Genomic DNA, 27,444 nt, shown 5'->3' with positions numbered 1-27,444 from the left:
CCTCCCAGTGTGTGCTGGACAGCACATCTGCTTAGGGCCAGTGAGGCTGCTGCAGGGGCAGGGAGGTCAGCAGCGCCTTTGCAGCCCCCATCCCTGCGCCTGCCTCTCCGCTTGCCCTCGGCCTCGGCCTTATCTCTGCTGACAGGAGCGCCCTTGGCATGTGCTTCCTGGCCTCCTCTCATGTCCGCACAGCTGCTGCGCACTCAGGCTGCTGGCACAAACGTGTGCTCACAAGCAGCACCACTCCTTGGGCTGCTTCTCCTGCCCTCCCCCACCCACTGCCTTGACTCCTTGTCTCTGCTGGGCCCCACCTTCCACACCCACATGTGTCCCTTGGCTGTCAGCTCCTTCTCCCCTGCCCCACAGGATGACGAAGATGGGGTGGGACGTATTACTGTTATGTGTGGAAGTGTTTTTGTAATCCGCATTGGTGATGGCACAAAAAGACAGTTCCTTCACCAGTGACCTACATCCTTCTTCAGGTGAATTTTCAGGATCTATATTCATCACAGGAGAAGAAATACAGATGTTCACCTTTACTTGCATTGTCATTGATTTGTCCATCATGGTGTACTCCCTCATCTTCCAGGTACTTCCACCCATCTTGAATAAACAATCCCTGTTGAATGTCCCCTGTCCATCTGCCTGTCTGGACCTATGCACTTCCCATGGTTCTCCTGCTTTGCCGTCCCCTTACTCTTTGATCATTCAGACCACTCTCACTGACCCAGTTGCTGCTTTGAGCTTCATTGAGTTCAAGCTTGCCCATCTATTAGCAGTCTGCCTAATTGTTTCTGTAGCAAGCTCCTCATCATTTGTTATTGAATTAAGATCATATGGAATAATACTAATCTTAATACTTATAATTTCCTATCAATCCGTATAAAATGCTTAATTTACAGTCATACTTATGGGAAGGAAAACCTCACTGAAGACATTCCAGATGAGGAGCTTGCTTTGCTGTTTGGAAAATTGCTGCATGTTTTCTTGTTGTTTGTTTTAAAATAAGGAAAAACCCTTCTGTGTCTGTGTGCAGCCAGGTCTCTAAGAAAAGCAGGTGGGAGCTGGTGCAAAGGGGCTGTAACATCCAGCTGCAGACTTCAGTGCAGAAGTCTGGTGTAAGGAAAAGTGATGCAAGTGCCAGGTGGCCATGAGAGAAATGTCAGGGTTGGGGTGGTGAGGAGCAAGGTTGTCCATGTACTGTCAGACCTCAAGAGTCTGCTTTTCCTCCCTATGGATGTCTCCATAGGAGAAGCCCTGGATTAATATCAATTGAAGAAAGATGCTCAAAACTGAAATGCAACATAATCCACCCTTTAAAATGAGAAAATATATTTATTAGGTGCTTTTTGAAATCTTCCTCCTTAACTACACCATGAAAGCTCTCCAATTAGCTGTCCAAGTCCTGAAGACTTGAATACAACTATGGAAGACATATGGTTCCTTAGGTGTTCATTTTAATTCAATAATTCATTTTAATGAATTCCATGGTGGATTTGGTGCTCCGTCTGTGAACCTCGGGTACTGAGAGGAGAATGATGCAATTGCTTGAGAAAGTAAAGTCAGAAGGAAAAGTTGAAGTGACTTGGAGTATTAATGGGCCCCACTGAGGGCCATTACCAAGAGATTCTCCTCAGGGACTTGTTAGGGCAGATAATTGGAGGCCATGCTTACAGACAGGCAGAGCACTGTGCTGAGAAAACTCTGGGTTTGTTGTGGTGAAGTAAAAGGGCCGGGTCCTGACTCCAGCCACTGCAAGGGAAGATCCTGCACCCCCATGTCTGGCTCAGGGCTCTTGCTGGGGGTCTGTGGGATGTGGTAGGCAGTGTGATGCCAGGAGAAGAACAATGGTATGACACGTTCCTGCCTCTGCACAGGGTCTCAAGAAAGCAATGAGCCCCCTTGCAATGACTATATCTCATCTCCTCACAAGCTCTATCCAAGGGGACAAAATGTCAGGGCTGTTGGGGCCTTCTCTTCTTGCCAGCACCCACCTCTTTGTCCTCTCCAGACTTCCCTATGCTGCCCCACACTTTGCCCTATTTCCTTGAAGGCTGCAGACACCCATCTCTGTTCACCACCTTGCTCTCATCCCGGCATTTCTGTGGTTTCACCGATGTCTCATCAACCCTCACCAGCTGTTCCTTGAAACACGAAGCCATATTCTGATCACAGACACTCTTTGGGTGACCTCTAGCACCACAGCACAACCCTTTGAGGGACATTTCTTCTTCTTTATGACCAGTGCCAACCTTCCAAGGTGCACTTTGTGGCAGTTTTTTTCTCTCCTGCTCTTTCCTACTACCAAAGAAAGCTCCATCAGGGTGGAAACCACTCCTGAAGTAGGCATCCCAACCCACTGGCCTTCTAGGGGCCTGTCAGCCAACCAGACAGAAGTCACCTCACCATCATCTTCCAAGCCATGGTCCTGCTGCTGGCCTTGCAGCTTCTTGTGTAGACACAACCAAGCCTTGTGCCGCCTGCTGTCCACTCATGTACTCAAGCAGAAGGGACAGGACCACCCACATTCAGGCCTTCTTTCTGTCTGGGTCCTCCTGGGCATGTAGGCAGAGGGGATCCCACAGTCAGCATGCCAACCAGGTGCCTTCTGCTGGCCTAGCAGGACGACTGGCAGATGTCAGCTGAAAAGTACAGATCCTAGGTAGAAGTGTGACCTGCCAGCTACTTCAGACAGAAGTGACCTCACAGTCCCTTTCCGTGACACGTTGTTGCTGCTGCCCTATCAACTGCAGAGACAGAAGTGACCTCACAGTCCCTTCCACAGTCACATTCGTCCTGCTGGTGCGGGAGATCCTGAGGCAGAGCTGAGCTCATCAGAGCATTCCCATCTCGTCCTTGTGACCTACAAGCTGCTCAGATCCATGGCCCCTCACATTCACCTTTGAATGCACAGCAATCTCACGGTTCCTGCCCTCCCCCAATGGGACAAGAACCTAAAGTTAAGGGTTAGGACAAGGGTTAAAGGTGAGAAGGTTAATGCACAGGAAGACAGGCTTTGGATGATAGTTGTTCATGTATCGCACTAGGGACTATGGCGAACCTTTCTGGGTGAGAGATTAAGCAGATGTTTAGGGGGAGGGCTTGTTGTTCTGCTTGGGGTGTCAGGTCTGTGGTTAGGGTATGGGCAAGCTCTTTGGCTGAGGGTTTTGTTTAGGTCTGCTGGAAGACTAGGGTTAAATAGAGCATTTCAATGCTAGTGTTAAGGGCAGGGATCAGGGTGAGCAAGAGAGGGTCATAGAAAGGGGTTATGGACTAATTTTGGCTTCAAGGGATATTGTGGTCAAAAGTTAGAGCAGTGGATTCCTGTCAGGGTGTGGAGTGGCATTTAGATTTAGGTATTAATGTTACAGGTTAAAATAGGGTAAGGGCCTCACATGACTGCTTTAAGTCAGCTTTATGGTGGGATCAACATTACCTGAATGTTCTTACCTCTCCAAAATCGTTAGCTTCTGCTCTCCAAGCTCCTCTTTCCTCCCCCAAATCTCACATCTCTCCTGGCCAGGTTCCTCCTTTTTCCGCATATCATTCGTCTTCTTAGGGGCAGCTTTCTGATGGCTTTCATGAACTCAGAGTATCTGTCTCACCTCTGTTGGCTACTCTGTTCTTGAGTTCCTGAGAAAGAAGCAGCTCCTAAGCCAGCATGGAGAAGGACACAAAGGCTGTCGGAGCACCCTGCACAATGTGCCCAGCAGCTCTGCAACACCACAAAAGTGCGCTTCCTGCCTACGTGGTTTGGTTCCAGAATGGCTCCTATGGACCCAGGGTAACTTCTTCCATGGCCTCATGAAGGCTTTGTGTTCCCCCAGGCATCTGGGAGGCAGTGGCCCCCTCTGTGTCGAAAACTGAAAGCAGCCCTGAGGGATAAATCAGGCAAAAGCTGAAACCTCTGACATGACAACACCTCTTCAAGACCTCTTCCTCAATGGGGCCTACCAGGTACTTAGGGAGAGAGGATCTCACAAACTATGTGCAAAGCAGGTGCATCTGCTGGCCTGTCATGGAGACCAGCAGATGTGAGCCTAGAGGCACAGATCCCAGCCAGGATTCAAGGGATGACCTGTCAGTTACTTCAGAAAGAGGTCAACTCACAGGCTGTTTAACAGCCATTCACATCCTACTGGACTTAGAGCTTCTGAGGCACCACTGCCCTCCTAATACCATACTTGCAAAACACCCCCTTCTTAGGCCAGAATCTGCCCAGGTAGAAGTGAGCTGGTTGTGATCCTTCAAGCCCATGGCACTGCTGCTGGACTCCCAGCCTCTCTGACACACAGCAGCCAGTTCTGTGTCACTCCTGTGAGGTGCTAGGGCAGGAGGCACCTTGCAGGCAATGTTCCAGCCCCGTGCCTGTTTGTGGTCTCTCAGCTCCTTGTGCACAGTGAAGATCACGCTCACGTCCAGAAGCCATGTGCCTGAAGCTGGCCTAGAGGACACTCAGGGGAAGTGACCTCCCAGCCCCAGCCCCAGCTGGCGGTGCTGCTCTGCAGAGCGAGGGGGCTGTGGTTCCTGGGGCGCAGGGGCACTCTGCAGGGCCGTTCTGGGCAGGCTGGGAGGCAGACCCAGCTCATGGGGTCACTGCCGTTGCCCCAGAGCTGGAACAATTCACTCGCCAGACTCTTTTGCTGGTGCCGCTGAATGCCCCGGGGCTGCAGAGCTCTCCTCTGCCTGCTCACACCACATTGAGCACTTGAGCTCTGGTCAGTCCATCTTGGACAGGCTCACGCTCTGCGGTTGTCTCCCAGCCTCATATTGCCCCTGCAGATCACCTGGGCTCTCCTGGAAGATCCTGGCTCCCTCCAGGAAAAAACAAAACAAAACAAAACAAAAAACTCTTCTGCCATCAGCACCATCATGTTCTGTGGAGCCCGAGTGTCTAGGAATTAGAAATATTCATCAGCTGCATGGCCACTAGCAATTAACAGGGAACTTGTGAACCAGCCCCAGATCCCTAAACTCCATGCTGGACTCTGCTCTCACCACACCAAGCCCTTGTGGAAAGCAGCAAAGCACAGAGCCTCTTTGGAGTCTCTTCCTTGGGCTTGTTCTTGACAGCAACTTTGCAGGAAGGCCTCAGCCTTCAGGCAGTGGCCGGAGGAGATCCCCTCTTAGGAGGGAAGTGCTGCAGCAAGTGGAGGCCAGCTGTGCCACTGCCGTGCCCACTGCCTGTCCCTGCCTGCAGTCCCAGCACAGCCCCACAGCAGCACTGGCACCAAGCTACAGGAGCAGCCGGGCCTGACCCCACCAGCAGGGCTCAGCACGAGAGGGCGGCAGTGGCAAGAGAGCAGCTCTGCAGGCACCAAGCGCTGGTGCTCCCTGGCCGTGCTACTGGGATGGGACTCTTTTCCTCAGCACCCCTGCACACGGGCACTGCCCCTGCAGATCCAGACCAGGTCTCAGAGGAAGGACGTCAGACAAAGAAGGCAGTGCAGGCTCCTTTCTTTTTTTTATATTCACAGAGAGCCTGGCTCGTTGTGTGCAGTCTTTGAGTTAAGCAGACACCCATGGGTGAGTTTAAATCTAGCCCTTGGTCTCTGAGAGGTCACAGTGCAACAATGAGCCATTCCCTGAACCAAAACAGGAACAGACCCTTGTGAGGAGCAATTCTTTGGGCCTATTCTTGACACTGGTTAGGGAAGGAAATCCCAGCCTTCGGTCAGTACGCTCTGGTGATTCCGTTTTATTACGGAGATGTAATGCAGGAGTCTTCACTGAGTCTTCACAGTGCTAGACGCACATTTATACAGCCTCCATATGGGACAGAAGAGGTTCATTAATTCATAGGGGGGGAGGAAGGGAATCCAAACACTTATGTAGAAATGCAAGGAGCACAAACACTCATAATGACAACAAGAACAACTGGAACAACAACAACAACAACAACAACAACAAAAAGGAATTCTAACAATAATGAGAACAACCAAAACACAAGCCTGGAAGGTGTTGTACTGGGCTTCATTATTGGAGAGTGAAGGGATCTTTATGAGTACTGAAAAACATCCATGAAATCTGTTTCCACACTGCATCCTTGAGCTCCTGGTTCCTCATGTTGTAGATGAGGGGGTTCACTGCTGGAGGCACCACCGAGTACAGAACTGCCAGCAAAAGATTCAGGGATGAGGAAGAGATGGAGGGGGGCTTCAGGTAGGTAAATGTGGCAGTACTAAGAAACAGGGAGACCACAGCCAGGTGAGGGAGGCACATGGAAAAGGCTTTGTGCCGTCCCTGTTCCAAGGGGATCTTCAACACGGCCCTGAAGATCTGCACATAAGACAGCACAAGGAAAACAAAACACCCCCCAAAAAAACAGGCACAAACCACAAGAAGCCCAACCTCTCTGAGGTAGGCATCTGAGCAGGAGAGCTTGAGGATCTGGGGAATTTCACAGAAGAACTGGTCCAGGGCATTGCCTTGGCAGAGGGGGAGGGAAAAGGTATTGGCAGTGTGCAGCACAGCATAGAGAAAAGTACTGCCCCAGGCAGCTGCTGCCATGTTGACACAAGTTCTGATGTCCATTATTGTCCCGTAGTGCAGGGGTTTGCAGATGGCAACGTAGCGGTCATAGGCCATGATGGTGAGAAGATAAAACTCTGCTGCGACAAAGACAATAAAGAAAAAGAACTGGGTAGCACAGCCTGTATAGGAAATGGTCATAGTGCCCGACAGGGAGTTGGCCATGGCTTTGGGGACAGTGGTGGAGATGGAGCCCAGGTCTAGGAGGGCGAGGTTGAGGATGAAGAAGTACATGGGGGTGTGGAGGCGGTGGTCGCAGGCTATGGCTGTGAGGATGAGGCCGTTGCCCAGGAGGGCAGCCAGGTAGATGCCCAGGAAGAGCCCGAAGTGCAGGAGCTGCAGCTCGCGTGTGTCTGCGAATGGGAGGAGGAGGAACTCTGTGGGGAAGCTGCTGTTGGACATTTGCTGCCTCAGGGCATAGTTGCCTGTCAATGGAGGAAAAGGCAAAGGCATGTTAGGGAGACTTCTCTGAACAAAATTCACGCCTTCTCTCAGAGAATTCACCCTTCCCTGAGCTGTATGAACCCGCTCATTATCCTACCCTCCCAAGTGAGTGACACCATGCCCGACAGTTTAAAATGAATCTTGGGCCCTTTGTTCCCAAGAAGACACCCTCAGGGCAGGGCCCAGCATTCCTTGTCAGAAGAGAAGTTTATACTCACCTGCACCCCAGACAAAGAGAGCAGGAGAATCACACACAGCTGGAGACATATGAAAGAATACCACAATGCTCCAATGCACTGACACAGAGAAAGGAAGGCAGGCATGCAGGGAAGCCTTAACCTTACCAAGCCTGCATGCCACCTATGGAAGTGACTCTGCAGGGAAGGCACTCTTAGCCTCAGCGTTGTTTATCACACTGCAGGACACAGACTCCTCTCCTCCTCTGGAGGTCCAGCTGAGGAGGAGGTGGCTCATGCCTTAAAGCCCCTGAGGGCAGAGGCTGTGCTGGGTGGCAGAGGAGAGCAGGGGGTTGCTGTAGAGAAGGTGCCTGCACTGCAGGCCTGGCAGGGAGTGCCTGAATCCCCCCTCCCTTGGTGTTTCGGGCAGCAGCTCCCTCTACCTCCCTGCCCAGGTCTCTGCTGCCTGGAGTTGTCCCTGCTGGCAGCTGCTTCCCTGTCCCCACGTCTCCTCCCTGCCATTGCTCACAGACCCTATCCCACCTGACGTGTGCTCAGCTTTGTTCTGCAGACATCTCCTGTTCCAGATAATTGCCCAGGGATATCTCCTCATGCAGATATACAGCAGCTCTGACCTGTCCTGAGAGCCCTTCAGGGGAGGAAAGTGAATGTAGAGATCCCAGAAAGTGCCTTCCCTACTAGTAGTGCAGGCATTTCTCTTCCATTTCAAGAATCTCCCCCAAAGATTCCCTGGGGGTGTTGTGGAGCTGCAACCACCTTGACCCAGGCGGCAGCCTCTGGGCACCAGCCGTGTCCTGCCTTGTTCTTGTTGGGGGGCTCCTTCCACCTGCAGCTTCTCCCTGCATCTCCCTGGGAAGCTCCCCGGGCAGGTAGGGTGCTGAGCCTGGCAGGCGGCAGAGGCCCTGCCCTGGCACACAGCCCCTGGGGCACAGCAGGGACCCTGCTCTGCACCACAGCCCTGGCCACCCCTGCCTGCACCCCAGCTGCACGTCCTGCAGCCGACCCCATGAGGAGGAGCCCTCATGTCCTGTCCCTCTGACAGCTTTGGCAGGTAATTTTGTATCCAGGGAACATCCCTCTCCTCTAAACTAGGGAAGCCAGAACAGACCCTGTAACGTGTACTACCGGCCGTGGGAAGTGGCAGCTGTAGGAAAACCCTCTAGGATACTTCACCTGCCTGCCCTCACACAGACACTTACCTTGTTCAGGGCTGGGAAGATTTCTCCAACACTGAGCTCTCAGCAGCCCCCCTCCACACTGCCTTTAACATCTCCCTCCCTTCTCCCAGCCGCCCTTGTCCCCTGCAGGCAGTGCCCCCAGCCCTGCTGCGCTGTGCAGAGGAGCTGCTTGTGGGCAGAGCTGTCTCTCTGCAGCGCTGCCCGCTTGCCAGGAGCTCCCATTGGGCCCAGGAGCCTGTCCCAGCTCAGCAGCACAGGGAGCTCTTGACAAGTCCCTGGGCTTCCAGGGGAATCGGCTTTGAATCAAACTGATTTTATCACTGTTCTTCCTTCTTTCCACTCAAGAGAGACACCTATTTCCAGTGCTATCTATTCTCCTAGTTCAAAGGAAGAGTTCGTTATAAGAATCATCTTTTCCTGTCCTTTTATTAGTTAGGACACCCACAGATTGACACACAGCTGTATTCCATTTCTTTCAAGCACTTGTTAATATTCAGGAGAAGCAATCTTCTTCACAGCAAATGAAATCCCTCTGTCTACACAGACTACAAAACCAATTGTTGGCCAGCATGCTCATGGAACCATAGAATCTTTGGGGTTGGAAGGGATCTTAAGTTCTAGTTCCAGTCACTGTGAAATGGGCAGTCGTTTCCCTCTACAACAGTTTGCTCAAGGTCCCGTCCAACCTGACCTTGGACACTACCAGGGATGAGGCATCCACCACTTCTCTGGGCAACCTGTTTCAGGGCCTCACCACCCACTACATGAAGAATTTCTTCTTTAGATCTGATCTAAATCTACTCTCTTTTAGCTTAAAAGCACTGCTCCTTGTCCTATCACTACACTCCCTGGTACACTCTCTCCAGATATTTCTCCTATGTCTCTCCCCCTGTTCTGTTAAGAATGGGGAGGGAGAGAGCAGCTGTGTGGTGCTTGGCTGCCTCCCGGGGATAAAGCACAACATAGCCAGGGACACAAACCTGACCAACAAGTGATAAAGGAGGCAGTGAGGGAGCCAGACCTGGTCAGTCACGCTAACTGGTGAGAGCATGGGAGAGAGAGAAAATGTTTCTTCCAGTGAGGTTATCTGACCAGGAACCTTGTCAGTTGGGAAACCAAGGGAAAAGAGGGAATACTTGTAAAAGGGGATGTTCTATGAGGACAGGTTGAGGACACTTTGGGTTGTCTATTCTGGAGAAAAGAAGGCTGAGGGGCGACCTCATTGCTCTCAGCAACTTCATGAGGAGGGCAAGTGGAGAGGGAGGTGATGATCTTTTCTCCCTGTTAACTGATCACAGAACGTGTGGGAATGGCACATGGATGCACCAGGCGATGTCCAGAGTGGACAGCAGGAAAAATGTTCTGTACTGTGAGGGTGGTCAAACACTGGAACAGGCTTCCTTGAGACCTGCTTTTAGTTCCAGGCCTGTCAGTGTTCAAGAAGCATTTGGACATTGCCCTCATTAATATGCTGTAACTTGTGTTTAGCCCTCAAGAGGTCAGGCAGTTGGACTAGATGATCTTTGAAGGTCCCTTCTAAATGAACTCTTCTCTTCTCTTCTCTTCTCTTCTCTTCTCTTCTCTTCTCTTCTCTTCTCTTCTCTTCTCTTCTCTTCTCTTCTCTTCTCTTCTCTTCTCTTCTCTTCTCTTCTCTTCTCTTCTCTTCTCTTCTCTCTTCTTCTTCTCTTCTCTTCTCTTCTCTTCTCTTCTCTTCTCTTCTCTTCTTCTTCTCTTCTCTTCTTCTTCTCTTCTCTTCTTCTTCTTCTTCTTCTTCTCTTCTTCTTCTTCTTCTTCTTCTTCTTCTTCTTCTTCTTCTTCTTCTTCTTCTTCTTCTCTTCTCTTCTCTTCTCTCCTCTCCTCTCCTCTCCTCTCCTCTCCTCTCCTCTCCTCTCCTCTCCTCTCCTCTCCTCTCCTCTCCTCTCCTCTCCTCTCCTCTCCTCTCCTCTCCTCTCCTCTCTTCTCTTCTCTTCTCTTCTCTTCTCTTCTCTTCTCTTCTCTTCTCTTCTCTTCTTCTTCTTCTTCTCTTCTCTTCTCTTCTCTTCTCTTCTCTTCTCTTCTCTTCTCTTCTCTTCTTCTTCTTCTTCTTCTTCTTCTTCTTCTTCTTCTTCTTCTTCTTCTTCTTCTTCTTCTTCTTCTTCTTCTTCTTCTTCTCTTCTCTTCTCTTCTCTTCTTCTTCTCTTCTCTTTTCTCTCCTCTCCTCTCCTCTCCTCTCCTCTCCTCTCCTCTCCTCTCCTCTCCTCTCCTCTCCTCTCCTCTCCTCTCCTCTCCTCTCCTCTCCTCTCTCCTCTCCTCTCCTCTCCTCTCCTCTCCTCTCCTCTCCTCTCCTCTCCTCTCCTCTCCTCTCCTCTCCTCTCCTCTCCTCTCCTCTCCTCTCCTCTCCTCTCCTCTCCTCTCCTCTCCTCTCCTCTCCTCTCCTCTCCTCTCCTCTCCTCTCCTCTCCTCTCCTCTCCTCTCCTCTCCTCTCCTCTCCTCTCCTCTCCTCGAGTCTCCTCTCCTCTCCTCGAGTCTCCTCTCCTCTCCTCTCCTCGAGTCTCCTCTCCTCTCCTCTCCTCTCCTCTCCTCGAGTCTCCTCTCCTCGAGTCTCCTCTCCTCGAGTCTCCTCGAGTCTCCTCTCCTCGAGTCTCCTCTCCTCGAGTCTCCTCTCCTCTCCTCGAGTCTCCTCTCCTCGAGTCTCCTCGAGTCTCCTCGAGTCTCCTCTCCTCTCATTTACCCTTCCTTCCTTCCCTTCCCTTCCCTTCCCTTCCCTTCCTTCCCTTCCTTCCCTTCCCTTCCCTTCCCTTCCTTCCCTTCCTTCCCTTCCCTTCCCTTCCCTTCCTTCCCTTCCTTCCTTCCCTTCCCTTCCCTTCCTTCCCTTCCCTTCCCTTCCTTCCTTCCCTTCCTTCCCTTCCCTTCCCTTCCCTTCCTTCCCTTCCTTCCTTCCTTCCCTTCCCTTCCTTCCCTTCCTTCCCTTCCCTTCCTTCCCTTCCCTTCCCTTCCCTTCCTTCCCTTCCCTTCCCTTCCCTTCCCTTCCTTCCCTTCCTTCCCTTCCTTCCCTTCCCTTCCCTTCCCTTCCCTTCCCTTCCCTTCCCTTCCTTCCCTTCCTTCCTTCCCTTCCCTTCCCTTCCCTTCCCTTCCCTTCCTTCCCTTCCCTTCCTTCCCTTCCCTTCCCTTCCCGAAGGCTACAATAATTTCTCATGGAGTCTTGTCTTCTCGATACTAAGCAATCCCAACTCTCTCAGCCACTCTTCACAGGAGGTGTACTTGGTGTGCATGGCATGCTTTTGGTAGTGGGGTGGTAGGCTGCACAGGGTGCTGGATGGTCAGGAAAATCAATTTGATCACTTTGGGTCAGCTCTTCTGGCTGTGTCCCATCACAATGTCTTGCACAGTCTCAACCCACATGTCATGGGGGGCAGTATGAGAAATAGAAACCCTTGATGCTGTGCTTACATGGGTCAGCACTAAGTGAATGTCTAATATCTAATCTAAAACTACTCTCTTTTAGCTTTATAGCTATTACCCCTTGTCCTGTCACTACATTCCCTGATAAAATGTCCCTCCTCAGCTTTCCTGTAGCCCCCCTTTAGGTACTGGAAGGTTGCTTTAAGGTCTCCCCAGAACCTTCCCTTTTCCAGCCAGATTAAAAATAAAAAATAAACAAAATAAAATAAATCAATTCTTCCAACCTCTCTCTTCATAACAGACCTGCTCCAGCCCTCTGAACAATTTTGTGGCCCTGCTCTGGACCTGCTCTACTAAGTTGATGTGTCTTTTATGCTGAGCTGAGACAGAAATAAAAAGATAGACATTTATTGAGCTATTGAAGAAACACTAAAAAATTCTGCATTTTTCTTTTATTCGTGGTGCGAGGAACATTGGGTAATATTGCGTCTTCCTTTGCAACTAATGGTTACACTTGATGAAACAGTTTTCCTACAAATAGCTAAATTTCTGCTCGTCAATGGCAAGTACTGAATAATGAGTTATTTTATTTTATTTATTATTTTATTTTATTTTATTTTATTTTATTTTATTTTATTTTATTTTATTTTATTTTATTTTATTTTATTTTATTTTATTTTATTTTATTTTATTTTATTTTATTTTACTTTATTTTATTTTTTGATTTGATTTGTTTTTAATTTGCATGTGTGCACAGCTCTTGCTTTACTTCTTAAACTGTCTTTATCTCAGCCCACAAGGTTTCTCACTTTTAGACCCACTGGGTGGGAGGACCAAGCTAGCTGCTGTGTGGTGCTTAGCTACTTCCAGGTTAATCCACAACAAAACCTTCCTGAAGTCAGAGTAGATCTATATCCACTGCCCTCATCTGCCGGGCCAGTCATTTCATCACAGACATTTGATGTCCAAACTGGTCAAGTGCCATTTCCCCTAAATGAAGACATTGCAACTGCTCCAAATGATTTTCTTGTCCATCCTGTGCCTGGAAATGGGTTCCAGGATGAGCTGCTCCATCGTCTTCCAGGGATGGAGTGGAGCCTAAGCAGCCTGCAGTTCCCTGGGCCCTCCTTCTTGCCATTCTTGCAGCTGTGAGGGACATTTGCTTTCCTCCAGTTTTGGGGCACTTCTGCTGGTCACCAGGATTGATCCCAGAAGACCAAGAGTGACCTTGTAAGGACATCAGCCAGCTCTCTCTGCTCTCATGGGTGCATCCCATAAGGTCCCATAGATATGTGTATCCCATTTGGTTTAGTATGCCCTGACCTGACCCACTCCCACTGAATGTACATCTTCCTTGCCCCTGACTTTCCCTTGTTCTTTGTGACCTGGGATTCCTGAAGGGCAGTCTTGCCAGTACTGATTGAGATGAAGAAGGAACTCAGCACCTCTGTTTTTTCCCTGTCCTGTGTCAACAGATCCTGGGTCTCATTCAGCAGTGGGTCCACAAAATCCTGGACCTTCCTTTTGTCACCTATACACTTCCAGAAGCCCTTCTTACTGCTTTAGACATCCTTGGCCAAATCCCATTAGTCGGGCTTTAGCTTTCCAATATTCTTCCCTACATGCTCAGACAAGACCTCTGTATTCCTCTCAAGTTACCGTCTCTATGCTTCTTTCTGTGTTGGAGTTTGACCAGGATCTCCTGGTTCATCCATGCAGGCCCCTTGCCATTTTTGCCTGATTCCGTCTTTCCTGGGATGGACTGCTCTTGACGTTGCAGGAGGTGATCCTGGATTATTAACGACCTTTCTTGGACTGCTCTTCTCTCCAGGGCCTTATCCCACAAGACTCTTCCAAGCAGATGGTTGAAGAGGCCAAAGACTGCTCTCCCGAAGACCAGATTACTATTTGTTCTCTTTCTCAGTGTTGTTGCAAACAGCAGGCAGAGTTTCGCATGGTCCCACAGCTGAGGTGTGACAGCCCAAAGATGTGCCGACACCATCAGCCAGGTGCACAGACCAGAACAAGCTGGAGCCTGTGATTTCTGACATCCATGGAGTCACTGCCAAGGCATGGTGGGACAAGTCTTGCAGCTTGGGATCCTTCAGTGGGTAGGTACAGACTTCAGAACAGACGGGCTGGAATGATCCAGAGTTGGATTTCCTCACTGAAGTTGCCTGGATATACGGAGCTCCTCTATGTGACCTGTGAAACGTTCTGTGAGCCCTTGTGGGTGCCAATCAGAGAGGGGGTCACTAAGGGTGCTATCATGGTGGGAGAAAAATAACTTGCAGCCATGTCAAGGAAGTGGACATAGTCATTGTTAAGCACCCCAAAGAAGTCTCTGGATGTATGAGTCTCGGTCTCCCTGAGGGCTTTTTAATGTCCCTGCCATTTTCCACAAGGGGAACAGAGCTATGTGCAAACAGTCCAGGTGGTTTCTAGAGTGTCTTGGAATAGCTTCTTGGTCCAGCTGCCAGATGGGCCAACAGAGGTAATACAAACCTGGATCTGATACCTGCATGCCAGAAAGAGCTGGCCAGGGATGTGATGATCCGTGTCAGCCCTAGCTGTCATGACCCTGAAATTGTGGGGTCCCAGATCCCAAGGGGTGTGAGGAAGGGGAATAAAAGACTTTTATTGGAGATCCCAGGTGAGCAGCCCACAAGTGCAGAACAGTGGTTGGACACCTCACAAATTCTGTGCAAGGCTGAGGAGGCAACGAGGCCCTGGGGCTGGTGTCCTCTCGTGGTCCTAAGTGGAAGAGATGGCAGCCCTAGATAGCTGAGAGGACAAGGACCTCAGGTCTGTTGGTGGAGGTCCCAGCCACACCAGAGCCCCCAGCTATTCCCACCACAGGCTGTCCAATGTTTTTGCATGTCTGTGCTTTTTTCTCTGCAGATAACTCATGTCACTTCAGAATAAGAGATAACACACCTTTCTCCATTAATTTTCTCCCACTTTTGGGAAAGAGAGAGAGATTATAGGGGAGGTTTATATGATTTAGCTAACTGCCATGGGACAGCTCCCAGGTTAGTGACAAGGCACAAAGGAAGGCAACATTTTTAGGCAGTATACACTAGACAAAAAGCCAATACCTCTATTCCCAATCTCTGAAGCCCTAACTTAAAGGACTACTGCTAGCTTGGACAACCTCTGGCACCTCAAATGTCAAATGGTGTTTGCATTTGAACAACTCACTGTTCTTCCCTATCTCCTGTAATTACTTGAGGGAGCTTAGCCTAGAGTATTTTGTACATACCTAAACAGAGGTGAGAGAAATCCCAAATTGTGTGGGTTTGTGGCTGATATGGAAGGTTCTGGGCCCCATTACAGGCTTAGGACACCGAACTCAGAATGAGGTGCATCAATTGACTTGCTGTGATCATTTCCCTCAACTTGGGAAAATGTGATCCCTGCCAGTCACCGTCTGGGTGTCCTGCCTAAAAGTGGAAGAGGACAAGGTGATTCTTTGATGAAACTTCTCCTGATAGGAGAAATGGCACTGCTGGAAGTAAGTAAGTGCATCTCCCCAGCTGTGGGAGGGAACATCAGGGATTGCTTCAGTCTGTTTCAAAGTTGATTCCCCTGGAGGCCCAGGGACTTGTGAAGAGCTCCCTGTGCTGCTGAGCTGGGCCGGGCTCCTGGGCCCAAGGGGAGCTCCTGGCAAGCGGGCAGCGCTGCAGAGAGACAGCTCTGCCCAGGAGCAACTCCCCTGCACAGCGCAGCAGGGCTGGGGGCACTGCCTGCAGGAGACGGGGAGGACAGAGTTCTTAAAGGCTTTTTGAAATGAGAAGACAACTTAGCGCTCCTTGTTTGAGAAATTTTCAGTGTACTTTATACAAGTCCATGTAGGGGCAGAAACTTTATACAAGTCTCCATGTAAGTGTAAGGCAGATGCAGTACCTGCAGGGATCTCCTGAAGCTGGCATATCCGCCAGTTTACGGGATATGTCAGGAGTGCTCCTACAACTTTTCCAGTCTGGAGGAGAAGAACCTGCCCCAGGTCAGTGTTTTTCTGCTTCACCATCAGAGGCCAGGACATGAGGGTTCTTTTTCATAGGGCTGGCTGCAGGCTGTTCAGCTGGGGTGCAGACAGGCGTGCCCAGGGCTGTGGTGCAGAGCAGGGTCCCTGCTGTGGCCCAAGGGCAGTGTGCCGGGGCAGGGCCTCTGCCACCTGCCAGGCTCAGCACTCAGCCTGCCTGGGGAGCTGCCCAGGGAGATGCGGGGAGAAGCTGTGGGTGGAAGGACCACCCCTGGCAGGGCAGGACAGGGTCCTGCTACTGCCCAAAGACTGCCACATGGCTCAGGGCTTCTCAGAGCCCAAACTCGTAGCCTAAACAACTTCTCAGAGGAAGTTGCTTGATAGGGGAAGAAATGGAAGGGTTTACCTGGAAAGGAAAGAGCCTGTGAATTGAGATTTCTCCTCTTCCTTGCAAGGTTAGGAGTGAGATGGGAACTCACTGTGACTCTAAATCTGTTTCACTGAGAGGTGAATAAGTCTGGGTGCATCAGATTAGTTCTCCTTGATTTACAGATAAGCCACTTTACCTTTCCAGCCTCATTAGGTTTTGTCCAATATTCTGGTTAGCACTTTGTAACATGGAGGTGTCCCTGAGTTGTGGCACGGGACAAGACGTGTCTGCAGTGCAGCACTGAGTACACGGTGGGTGGGAAGAGGTCCGTGAGCAATGGCAGGGAGGACATGTTTTGGACAGGGAAGCATCTCCCAGCAGGGACAGTACCAGGCAGCAGAGACCTGGGCAGGGAGGGAGAGGGAGCTGCTGCCTGAAACAGCAAAGGAGGGGGGTTTCAGGCACTCCCTGCCAGGCCTGCAGTGCAGGCACCTTCTCTGCAGCAAGCCCCTGCTCTCCTCTGCCACCCAGCACAGACTCTGCCCTCAAGGCCAGTGGGTTTCAGAACTAGTGGCAGACCAACTGCAGGGAGGAGGAATGCCCCAGTGCCATCTGTCTGTCCCTGTCCTGCCTCCCTTGGCAGGAACACTGGGGCATTTCACCATATTTCCCCATCTCTCCTTGCCGTCTTTGTCCCAGCTAAACCCTGTGGGGTCTGGGCCCTGCAGTGTGTGGGGCTGGCAATGAGCTGGCCCTCCCTGCAGGACACCCCATCTTCAGGACATCTCTCTCTTTCCCCGGGTCGTCCTGCTGGGCTGCAGGCTGCCGTCCACAAGGGCACAGCTCCCCCAAGGCAGCTTTGCTATCTAGGAGCCCGATGCAGAAGACAGCTCACTGCTAAGGTGATGCAAATGCTGCTGCTGGATGGTGTCTGTGGGCATCTGCAATGAGCCCTCTGTGTCTTTGGCTGGAAGGGGAGAGCTGAGGTCCTCCTCAGGTACACCGACATGGGGCGGGGAGTTGTTGATTCGCACTTTCAGACTGGATTCCTCTGCTCTCAGCAGTGTCCAGGTTCTCCTCAGGGGAACATCTGGGGGTGATCATCCTCCACCTCAAAGAGCCACCTGCACAGGTAACCTGAGACCGGGACTGATGGATAGGCTGGCTGTCTGCCCTCTGCACTAAGGGACAGTCCATCTCAGGACCCACAAGATTTCACTTCACATGCAGCAGAAATGCCAAGGATTTCTACATAACTCAAACACTCCTCAGGTGTGGTGGGACAGCTAGAAGAAAATGAATAAAACAAAATCCCCGCAGCCCTTTTCAGTAGTCAAGTGAACTGGCAGTGACAATACTGAAAAGATCTTTGCTATCATTAGTGGACTTACATCTGAGATCACGCCATGATCCTATTTTCTAGCTTCTGTAGGGCATGACAGCCTCCTCTGAAGTCCAGAGCAGAGTCCCTGCTCTACTGGCAGCCCCAGACTTAAAGCAATCAGAGCTCCAGGAAAAGGGAGCTGCACAAAGTGTTTTTTTGTTGTTGTTGTTGTTTTTTTTTTTTTTTTTTTTTTTTTCTGAAAAGAGAGAGGCAGTGTTTGGGGGTATTCTGTGACAAATGGAGTAGGTTTGACTTAGTGAAGTCTACCTTCATTTTCTCCTTGCACAGACCCTTGCAGCAGAGGCAGCAAATGTCCAACAGCACCTTCCCCAACGAGTTCCTCCTCCTGCCATTCGCAGACACACGCGAGCTGCAGCTCCTGCACTTCCGGCTCTTCCTGGCCATCTACCTGGCTGCCCTCCTGGGCAACGGCCTCATCCTCACAGCCTTAGCCTGTGACCACCGCCTCCACACCCCCATGTACTTCTTCCTCCTCAACCTCGCCCTCCTCGACCTGGGCACTATTACCACCACTGTCCCCAAAGCCATGGCCAATTCCCTGTGGGGCACCAGAGTCATTTCTTACTCAGGATGTGCTGCTCAGGTTTTTTTCTTTTTCTTTTTAATCTCAGCAGAATTACATCTTCTCACTATCATGGCCTATGACCGCTACATTGCCATCTGCAAACCCCTGCACTATGGGACAATAATGGACAGCAGAACTTGTGTCAACATGGCAGCAGCTGCCTGGGGCAGTACTTTTCTCTATGCTGTGCTGCACACTGCCAATACCTTTTCCCTTCCCCTCTGCCAAGGCAATGCCCTGGACCAGTTCTTCTGTGAAATTCCCCAGATCCTCAAGCTCTCCTGCTCAGATACCTATGTCAAGGAAGTTGGGATTCTTGTAGGGGGTGTCTGTGTAGCATTTGGGTGTTTTGTTTTCATTGTGCTGTCCTACGTGGAGATCTTCAGGGCTGTGCTGAGGATCCCCTCAGAGCATGGACGGCACAAAGCCTTTTCCACATGCCTCCCTCACCTGGCTGTGGTCATGCTGTTCATCAGCACTGGCATATTCACCTACCTGAAGCCCCCCTCCATCTCTTCTCAGTCCCTGAATCTTTCACTGGCTGTTCTGTACTCGGTGGTGCCTCCAGCTGCAAACCCCCTCATCTACAGCATGAGGAACAAGGAACTGAAGGAAGCAATTAAGAAACTGGTGTCACTGTTGTTTTTCAATAATGATCAGCTTTCTATCCTTCTCCACAAATAACATCAGGGGTTTCCCAGTCCTTTATTTTGGCTTTGGTTGTGTTTTTGGTGTGTGTTTTTTACTGTTTTCTTTAATTGTTATTATCAGCATTAGTAGTAGCATCACCTTTACTGTTGTCATTATCATTATTACTATTGCTTTCATTTACATTATTGTTATTTGTGGTTATTATGTTATTACCTAGATGTTTATTTTCAGCTCACTTCTGCTTAGGAATGAATTTGCTTTGTCTCTTTTGGAGCCCATATCAGATTGCATCTCATGCTGTATCACAGCTGACTTTCTCATTGTGTCTCTGATAAAATGGGTTTTCCCCAGAGCAGTGGCTAAAGCCTGGGCTATTCTTCCAGAGTTGGTGCCAAGAACAGGCCTGAGCAACTGCTCCCCAAAAGGGCCTGTTGCTCCATGGCTTCAGAAGCAAAAAGCTGAATCAGAGAACCATGGAATCATAGAATCATTCTGGCTGGAAAAGACCTCTAAGATCATCCAGTCCAACCTTTCACCTAGTACTGACAAGTCCACCACAATGTCCCATTGTAACCTGATTGAGACTGAGGGCTAGATCTAAGACTAATGTATAAGCGGGCAGTGATGGGGTAGACGGTGAATGGTCACTGCATTACCTACACTGGCTGTCCCACATGTGACATGCAGAGGATGTCCTAAAGGAGGGGAGTCTGGAGATGCCTGGAGAGCCTGGAGCATCTCCAAGGACAGAAAGTGCCTGGGTCAGGCAGTGACCAGAGCCCTATGATGTGAGAGATCACCCAAGGTGGAGTCACCCAAAAGGAAAGGGCTAAACCCAGGTGACTGCAGGGAAATGAGGACTTTGAAGTTGTGGGGGAGGCACTGGACACTGAGCAAATACAGTGAAGGGAGGCTGGAAAGAGATTCATACCACCCTTAGGCATCTACTGTCCTAGGAAATGCACCACTGTCCCTTCACACACCTGCCACCTCCCACCAAAGACGGGGATTAGCAGAGACCCCATCCAGCCTGGAGCCCCGTGGGGAGCATGAGCAGGGCACCAGGACTGTCCAGCCACGTTAGCAGAGGGATCGTGAGAGATCAGATGGGAGCTGCCTTGAGCTGGAAATTGCCTCACAGAGGAAAATCATAGAATCATAGAATATCCCGAGTTAGAAGGGATCCATAAGGCTGATCGAGTCCAACTCCTGGCTCCACACAGGTCTACCCCAAAATTCAGACCATATGACTAAGAGCACAGTCCAAACACTTCTTAAACTTCGACAGGCTTGGTGCCGTGACTACGTCCCTGGGGAGCCTGTTCCAGTGCGCGACAACTCTCTCAGTGAAGAACCTCTTCCTGGCACCCAGCCTGAACCTCTCCTGTCGCAGCTCCAAGTAAACTAAACTCCTCCAAGTTTAGTATCGTCACCAAATTTGCTCAAAACACAATCTAGTTCTACATCCAGATCATTTATAAAAACATTTAAGAGAACTGGGCCTAAAATGGAACCTTGGGGAACCACACTAGTGACCAGCCGCCAGCCTGATGCGGACCCATTTACCACAACACTTTGAGCCCTGCCCGTCAGCCAATTGTTCACCCATCATGTGATGTTTTGTTTAGCTGTATGCTGGACATTTTGTCCAGTAGAATGCTATGGGAAACTGTGTCAAAAGCTTTACTGAAATCCAAAAACACCACATCGGCTGGTTTCCCTTGAACAAGTAGATGGGTGATCTTATCATAGAAAGAAATCAAATTTGTTAGGCAGGACCTACCCCTCGTGAACCCATGTTGGCTGGGACCAATGACTGCATTGTCCCCCAGGTGCGCTTCAATAACTTAAAGGATAATCTCCATAATTTTACCAGGCACTGACGTGAGACTGACAGGCCTGTAGTTGCTAGGGTCTCCTTTCTTGCCCTTCCTGAAAACTGGAAAAACATTTACCAGCTTCCAGTCTACTGGGACCTCTCCAGATTCCCAAGACCATTGAAAAATAATTGAGGGAGGTCCTGCGATGATGCCAGCCAGCTCTCTGAGCACCCTGGGATGAATCCCATCCGGACCCATGGACTTGTATGGATCCAGGTGGAGCAGCAAATCCCGCACACGTTCAGGGTTGTTTGGGAGTTTATCATTCCCACCATCACGGTCATCCAGCTCAGGGCAGCTGGGGTCCCAAAGCCCATCATCGGTGTTGAAGATGGAGGCAAAGAAAGCATTAAACGTCTCTGCTTTGCCTGTGTCCTTGTCTGTGAGGTGACCTTCCCCATCAAATAGCGGACCTATGTTTTCTCTGGTCCTCATTTTTCTATTCACATATTAAAAAAAAAACAAAAAAAAACAAAAAAAACAAACAAACAAGAAAAAAAAAAAACAAAAAACATTTTTATTGCCTCCCACCGACCTGGCCAGCTTCAAGTCTAATTGGGCTTTGGCAGCACAAATTTTCTCCCTACAAATGCTAAGAGCATCTCTGTAGTTCTTCCACATTACCCGACCCTGCTTCCAGTAGCACTTCCTTTTTATGCCTAAGCTCCAGAAGATCCCTGGTCAGCCAAGTTGGTCTTCTGTCCCGCCTGCTTGACTTCTGATATTTTGGAATTGCCTGATCCTGTGCTTTTAGGAGGCAGTGCTTAAAGATTGACCAGCACTGATGGACTCCAACATCTTCAAAAGCAGTTTCCCAGGGGACCTTGCTAACTAGTTCCCTGAGCAGCCTGAAGTCTGCTCTCCCCATATCCAGGGCTGAAGTTTTGGTGGCAGTTTTCCTCCTGTCACCAAAAATTTTAAACTCAAATGCTTCATGGTTACTATGACTGAGACAGCTGCCAATTCCCGCAGCCCACGCAAGGCCCTCTCTGTTCTCCAGCAACAGATCTAGGAGGGCACTTTTCCTAGTTGGCTCCCTTAGCATCTGCACCAAAAAGTTATCTGCAAGGTGCTTTAGGAACCTCCTGGACCTCCTTGTGTTTTCTGTGTGGTAAGTGTGGAGGTGTTTTAGTGCAGAGGGTAACCGGATTTGAGAGGGTTTAGGAACAGTCATGGTGCATCCAGCTTTCTTCAGGTTTGTGAGGGGATCTTAACTTCTTTTCTGGTTTTGACATCTCCACACCAGTGGCCTCATCAAACACCAGCCAGATCCTGCCCTCCCTTCCTGGTGTAGCAAGAGCAGTCACATCCTGCATCTATCTGTGCATTCATTTGTCCCTCCCTGTCTTCAGGGCACTGTGCCGCACAGATCCCCCACCACTACTTGCCCCCAGCATCTTCATGGAGGTGGCAGCACCAACACTACTGCCAGCAGGTTGAAAGAGGTGATTGTGCCCCTCTACTCTGCCCTTTTCAGACTCCGCCTGGAGTCTTGCATTGAGCTCTGGGGCCCGCAGCACAATAGACACATGGACTTAGTCGAGCAGGTCTACAGGAGGGTCACAAAAATGGTCAGAGGGCTGAAGCATGTCTTCTATTAAAAGAAGCTGGGAGAATTGTTTTTGTTGTTGTAGTTGTTTGTTTGTTTGCTTTTGTTTTCAGGCTGGAAAAGGGAAGGCTCTGGGGAGACCTTACAGCAACCTTCCAGTACCTAAAGGGGGGCTACAGGAAAGCTGAGGTGGGACACTTTATCAGGGAATGTAGTGATAGGACAAGGGGTCATCGTTTTAAACTAAAAGAGGGTGGATTTAAATTAGATTTGGAAGATTAGGAAGATCATTAGATTAGGAAGAAATTCTCTGAAGGAGATGAGACCTTGGAACAGGTTGCCCATTAAAGTTGGGGTTGGTGCCCCATTTCTGAAAGTGTTCAAAACCAGGTTGGATGGGGCTTTGGGCATCCTGGTTTAGTGGAACACCATGGTGGGTAGGGCGGTTGATCTTTAACGGTCCTTACCAATCCAAAACATTTCATGATTCTATGATTCTATTTCAGAGCAGCTCGTATGGAGCTGTGTTTTGAATTTAAGACCAAAACAGTGTTGATAACAGACCAGTGTTTCAGTTATTCCTGAACCATGTCTGCACAGGATCAAGGGCTTCTGTTTCTCATACTGCCCACCCCTCAAACATGTGTGTTGATGGTGAGCAGGATATTGTGATGGGGCACAGCTAGGACTGGTGACCCAAAGTGATCAAATAGATGTTCCACACCATGCAGCACCCCCTGCAGCCCACCACCCCACTTCTAAATGCATGCCATGCACACCAAAAGCACCTCCTTTGAAGAGAGGCTGAGATAGTTGGGATTGCTTATCTTGAAGAAGAGAAGACTCCAGGAGGCATTATTGTGGTCTTCCAATACATAAATGGGGCCTACCCACGTGTGTAGTGAGTACACGTAGAGTAGAGTAGAGTAGAGTAGAGTAGAGTAGAGTAGAGTAGAGCAGAGCAGAGCGGAATGGAACGGAATGGAACGGAATGGAACAGAGCAGAAGAGAACAGAACGGAATAGTTCAGTTGGAAGGGACCTTCAAAGATCATCTAGTCCAACTGCCTGACCTCTTCAGGGCTAAACAAAAGTTACAGCATCCTGAGGGCAATTTCCAAAGCCTTTTGAACGCTGGCAGACCTGGGGCATCAAGCAGGCATCAAGCTAGGGAGCCTGTTCCAGTGTTTGACCACCTTCACAGTACAGATTTTTTTCCTAATGCCCTGTCTGAACCTCCCCTGGTGCAGCTATGTGCCATTCCCGCAAGTCCTGTCATCGGTTACAAGGGCGAAGAAATTGGCACCTAACCTCTTCTCTTCCCCTCCTCAGAAAATTGTTGAGAGCAATGAGGTCATTCCTCAGCCTTCTTTTCTCCAGACTAGACAACCCAAGTGTCCACAGGTTGTCCTCATAGGACATGCCCTTACATTGGTGGCATTACCCCTTTCGCTTGGTTTCAGAGCTGACAATGTCCCTGATCAGATAACCTCACTGGAAAAAACATTTGCTCCATATCCCATGCTATCATCAATCAGTGTGACTGGCGAGGTCTGCTTCCCCCTTCTCTACCTCTCCGACCACCTCCCACTCTTCCTCCCCCACCCCCCTGCAACCCCCACCATCCAACACCCCATCTTCTGAACAGAAAAAAAGGAGAACGATGAGGAGAATCTGTGACTGTGTGAGCCTGCAGGCCAACAATTGGTGATGCAGTTGGTGTAGACAGAAAGATTTCACTTGCTGTGAAAGTGTTTCTTCCCCTTGCATAACAGCAAGAGTTTGGAAGAGATGGGATGCACCTGCCTGGCAATTTCTGGGGGTCCTCTCTAACAGGACAGGAAAAGATGATTCCCATAACGAACTCTTTCTTTGAACTAGGAGGAAAGATAGCACTGGAAGTAGGTGTCTCTCTCTAGCTCACAGAAGGAAGAACAGTGATTGCATCAGTCAGTTTCAGAGTCGATTCCCCTGGAGGCCCAGGGACTTGTCAAGAGCTCCCTGTGCTGCTGAGCTGGGCCGGGCTCCTGGGCCCAAGGGGAGCTCCTGGCAAGCGGGCAGCGCTGCAGAGAGACAGCTCTGCCCAGGAGCAGCTCCTCTGCACAGCGCAGCAGGGCTGGGGGCACTGCCTGCAGGGGACAAGGGTGGCTGAGAGAAGGGAGGGAGATGTTAAAGGCAGTGTGGGGGGGGGGGATGCTGAGTACTCAGTGTTGGAGAAATCTTCCCAGCCGTGAACAGGGTAAGTCTCTGGCTGCAGGGCAACGCAGCTGTTGTTCCTGGTGCCATCTCCAGATTTGCTAGCAAATCCCACAGCCTCTGGGATCTTTCAGGAGGACACTTAAGAGTTCCTAAGATAAGAGGAGAATGACAAGTTCCAGAGCGGGGATTACCTGCCTAAGCTGTCAGAGGGACAGGACATGAGGGTTCCTTCTAGAGGGGCCAGCTGCAGGCTGTGCAGCCGGGGTGCAGGCAGGGGTGCCCGGGGCTGTGGTGCAGAGCAGGGCCCTGCTGTGCCCCAGGGGCTGTGTGCCGGGGCAGGGCCTCTGCCGCCTGCCAGGCTCAGCACTCAGCCTGCCCAGGGAGCTGCCCAGGGTGCTGCGGGGAGAAGCTGTGGGTGGAAGGAGCCCCCCAGCAGGGCAGGGCAGGGCAGGGCAGGGCAGGGCAGGGCAGGGTCCTGCTGGTGTCCAGAGGCTGCTGCCTGGTGTAGGCAGCTCACAACTCCACAGCACCCACAAGAAAACTTGGGGGGTGATTCTTGAAAGAGAAGGCCAACTCCTGAGTGACCTGCAGGGAAGGCACTGTCTGAGGTCTCTGCTTTCACTTTCCTGCCCTGAAGAGCAGTCAGGGGAATGCTAATGGAGTTGTCAGGTTGTGTCAGTCAATGAGGCTGTTACAGCATTACACTCACGAGGTCTGTAGGTCTGTGAGGAACCTCACAATTTTCCTCCACGCTCTTTAACCTACATACTTCATTGTTTCACGACGTATTGTTGGATGTCCTGCTCAGCACCTAAAATACTGAGATACTCTGGCCAGTGGGCACCTGAGACCCATCCCTAGTGTTTTTTAGCAGATGCTGTAGGTCGGTACTGATTCCGGCTGAGCCCACAGAGGAGCTGTCTAGTCCCTCTGAACCCTTAGCAAGTAAAACTGAGAGCCTGAGGCAGGAGCACAACTTCCTCAAAGGGAAGTAGCAGTTTTTCTTGCTGAGGAGATTTTGATAAAACAAAATATATAGGTTTGGGTTTTGCTCAGAGAAATCTCTCTAACTTGTCTTTGTCTTTTACACCATTGAAAGCCAACCATGCTCTGAGGCAGCAAATGTCCAACAGCAGCTTCCCTACAGAGTTCCTCCTCCTGTCATTCGCAGACACACGCGAGCTGCAGCTCCTGCACTTCGGGCTGGAGGTGACAGCAGCAGAGACACAGACAGAGTATGTGTTTTCCTTGTCCATATGAGATGCTTATGGAGTGGATGTGGTTAGATGAACCTGAGTGAGCCCAATTCAATAAGCCATTCCCGAGGATTGCCATCAATTCTTTCAGGACAGACGGTTTCTTAAGGTCATTTACTTTTGAGGGTACAGTCCCCCGTGGAACTACTTGAATTATTTTTTCAGCCTTTAAAATAATTTTCTTCAAAGGTCTCAACATTTCTCTAAAATGCACATTCAGTGCATGATTCACTTTTCCACATAGAGCTGGCCATTCCCTTCAGGATGCCCTGGAGTTGCTAAAGGCTACATGAAGAAACGTGAGTCTGGACTTGTGGGAGGCCTTCTGAAGCATGAGCTGGTTGGCAGGTAGAGTACCTGAGGGATTGTGCAGGGCATCCCCTGCACCCGGTGCTCCTCGGGGGGCTGGGAAGAGGCCTCCTGAGCACAACAGCTCCTTGTAGCCCTGTGGATGCTGGCTGTGAAGTCACTTCTGTCCCAGCCCCTGGCTGGCCAAAAGCAGGGAGGCAGAGCCTCTGAGGTCATAAAGGCCATCAGAAAGCTGCCCCCAAGAGGGTGACACATTTGGGGAGGCCAGAGGAAAGCTGGGTGTATAACGGTGGGAGACCTGGGAGAGAGAAGAGGGTCTTGGATAACAGTAAGGAAAGATTTGGAAGAGGTAAGAGGGATTCAGGTAAGGCTGCTGCTTCTTCAACACTCACTGGGAAAATCTTCATGTTATGTCCTGGCAATATTTCTAACTAGTAACCTGAAAATCTAGTGCTACCCTAAATGCTCTCTCTCACCCTGAAAGGCATCCATTGCTCTAATCCCCAACCTCATTTCCTACCTTGAAGTCAAACCCCAAACACATTACTTGTTACCGTTAGTCACAGAGTCATAGAATCATAAAAACCCAGGGTTGGAAAGAACCTACAAGATCATCTAGTCCAACCATCTTCCTATCACCAATACTACCCCCTAAGATACTAAATCATACCTCGTAGCACCTCGTGCACGCGCCTCTTGAACACTGCCAGGGTCGGTGACTCCACCACCTCCCTGGGCAGGCCGTTCCAGTGCCTGACCACTCTTTGAGAGAAAAAGTTTTTCCTGATATCTGATCTAAAACTCCCAAGGCGCAACTTGTGGCCATTTCCTCGAGTCCTATCATTAGTTATCTGAGAGAAGAGGCCGACCCCCTCCTCATCACAACCTCCCTTCAGGAAGTTGTAGAGTGCAATGAGGTCTCCCCTGAGCCTCCTCTTCTCCAGACTAAACAATACCAGCTCCCTCAGCCACTCCTCATGGGACTTGTGCTCCACACCTCTCACCAGTTTTGTTGACCTTCTCTGGACACGCTCCAGTGCCTCAATATCCTTTTCGTGTTGAGTGGCCCAAAACTGAACACAGTAGTCCAGGTGTGGCCTCACCACAGCTGAGTACAGGGGGATGATCACCTCCCAGCTCCTGCTGGCTACACTATTTCTAATACAGGCCAGGATACTATTGGCCTTCTTGGCCACCTGAGGACACTGCCAGCTCATGTTCAGCCGAGCATTGATCAACACTCCCAGGTACCTTTTCTCTTCACAGTCTTCAGCCACTCTGTCCCAAGCCTATAGCGTTGCATGGGGTTGTTGTGGCCGAAGTGCAGGACCGGGTGCTTGGCCTTGTTAAACCTCACCCCTTTAGCCTCATCCAAGCAGTTCAGACTATCTCGATCCCTCTGAAGGGCCAACCTACCCTCAGGCATATCAACACTACCTCCCAACCTGGTGTCGTCTGCAAACTTACAGAGGGTACACTCAATCCCCTCATCTAGGTCATCAATAAAGATATTAAACAAGATAGGCCCCAGTACCAAACCCTGGG

The 27,444-nt window shown here is 50.3% G+C and overlaps 2 protein-coding genes across 2 annotated transcripts; one reads left to right on the top strand and one right to left on the bottom strand.

Annotated features, from left to right (window-relative positions):
* Positions 1 to 5,888: 5,888 nt before the first annotated feature.
* LOC136788454 (olfactory receptor 14C36-like) lies at positions 5,889 to 6,696 on the bottom strand. The gene has a single exon (XM_066986999.1). The coding sequence runs from the start codon at positions 6,694 to 6,696 to the stop codon at positions 5,977 to 5,979; it is 720 nt and encodes a 239-aa protein (XP_066843100.1). The 3' UTR covers positions 5,889 to 5,976.
* An 11,084-nt stretch (positions 6,697 to 17,780) lies between these two features.
* Positions 17,781 to 18,740, top strand: LOC136788443 (olfactory receptor 14C36-like). Its single transcript, XM_066986989.1, has one exon. The coding sequence runs from the start codon at positions 17,781 to 17,783 to the stop codon at positions 18,738 to 18,740; it is 960 nt and encodes a 319-aa protein (XP_066843090.1).
* The last annotated feature ends 8,704 nt before the right edge of the window (positions 18,741 to 27,444 follow it).

Source organism: Anser cygnoides, chromosome 37 (assembly GCF_040182565.1).
Source record: "Anser cygnoides isolate HZ-2024a breed goose chromosome 37, Taihu_goose_T2T_genome, whole genome shotgun sequence".
NCBI lineage: Eukaryota > Metazoa > Chordata > Aves > Anseriformes > Anatidae > Anser > Anser cygnoides.
Note: the sequence above shows the minus strand (reverse complement) of the source record. Positions and strands in the feature narration are given on the sequence as shown.

Excerpts from the sequence above, each read along its gene's own strand:
- LOC136788454 (XM_066986999.1), bottom strand. The coding sequence starts at position 6,696 with ATGGCCAACTCCCTGTCGGGCACTATGACCATTTCCTATACAGGCTGT.
- LOC136788443 (XM_066986989.1), top strand. The coding sequence starts at position 17,781 with ATGTCCAACAGCACCTTCCCCAACGAGTTCCTCCTCCTGCCATTCGCA.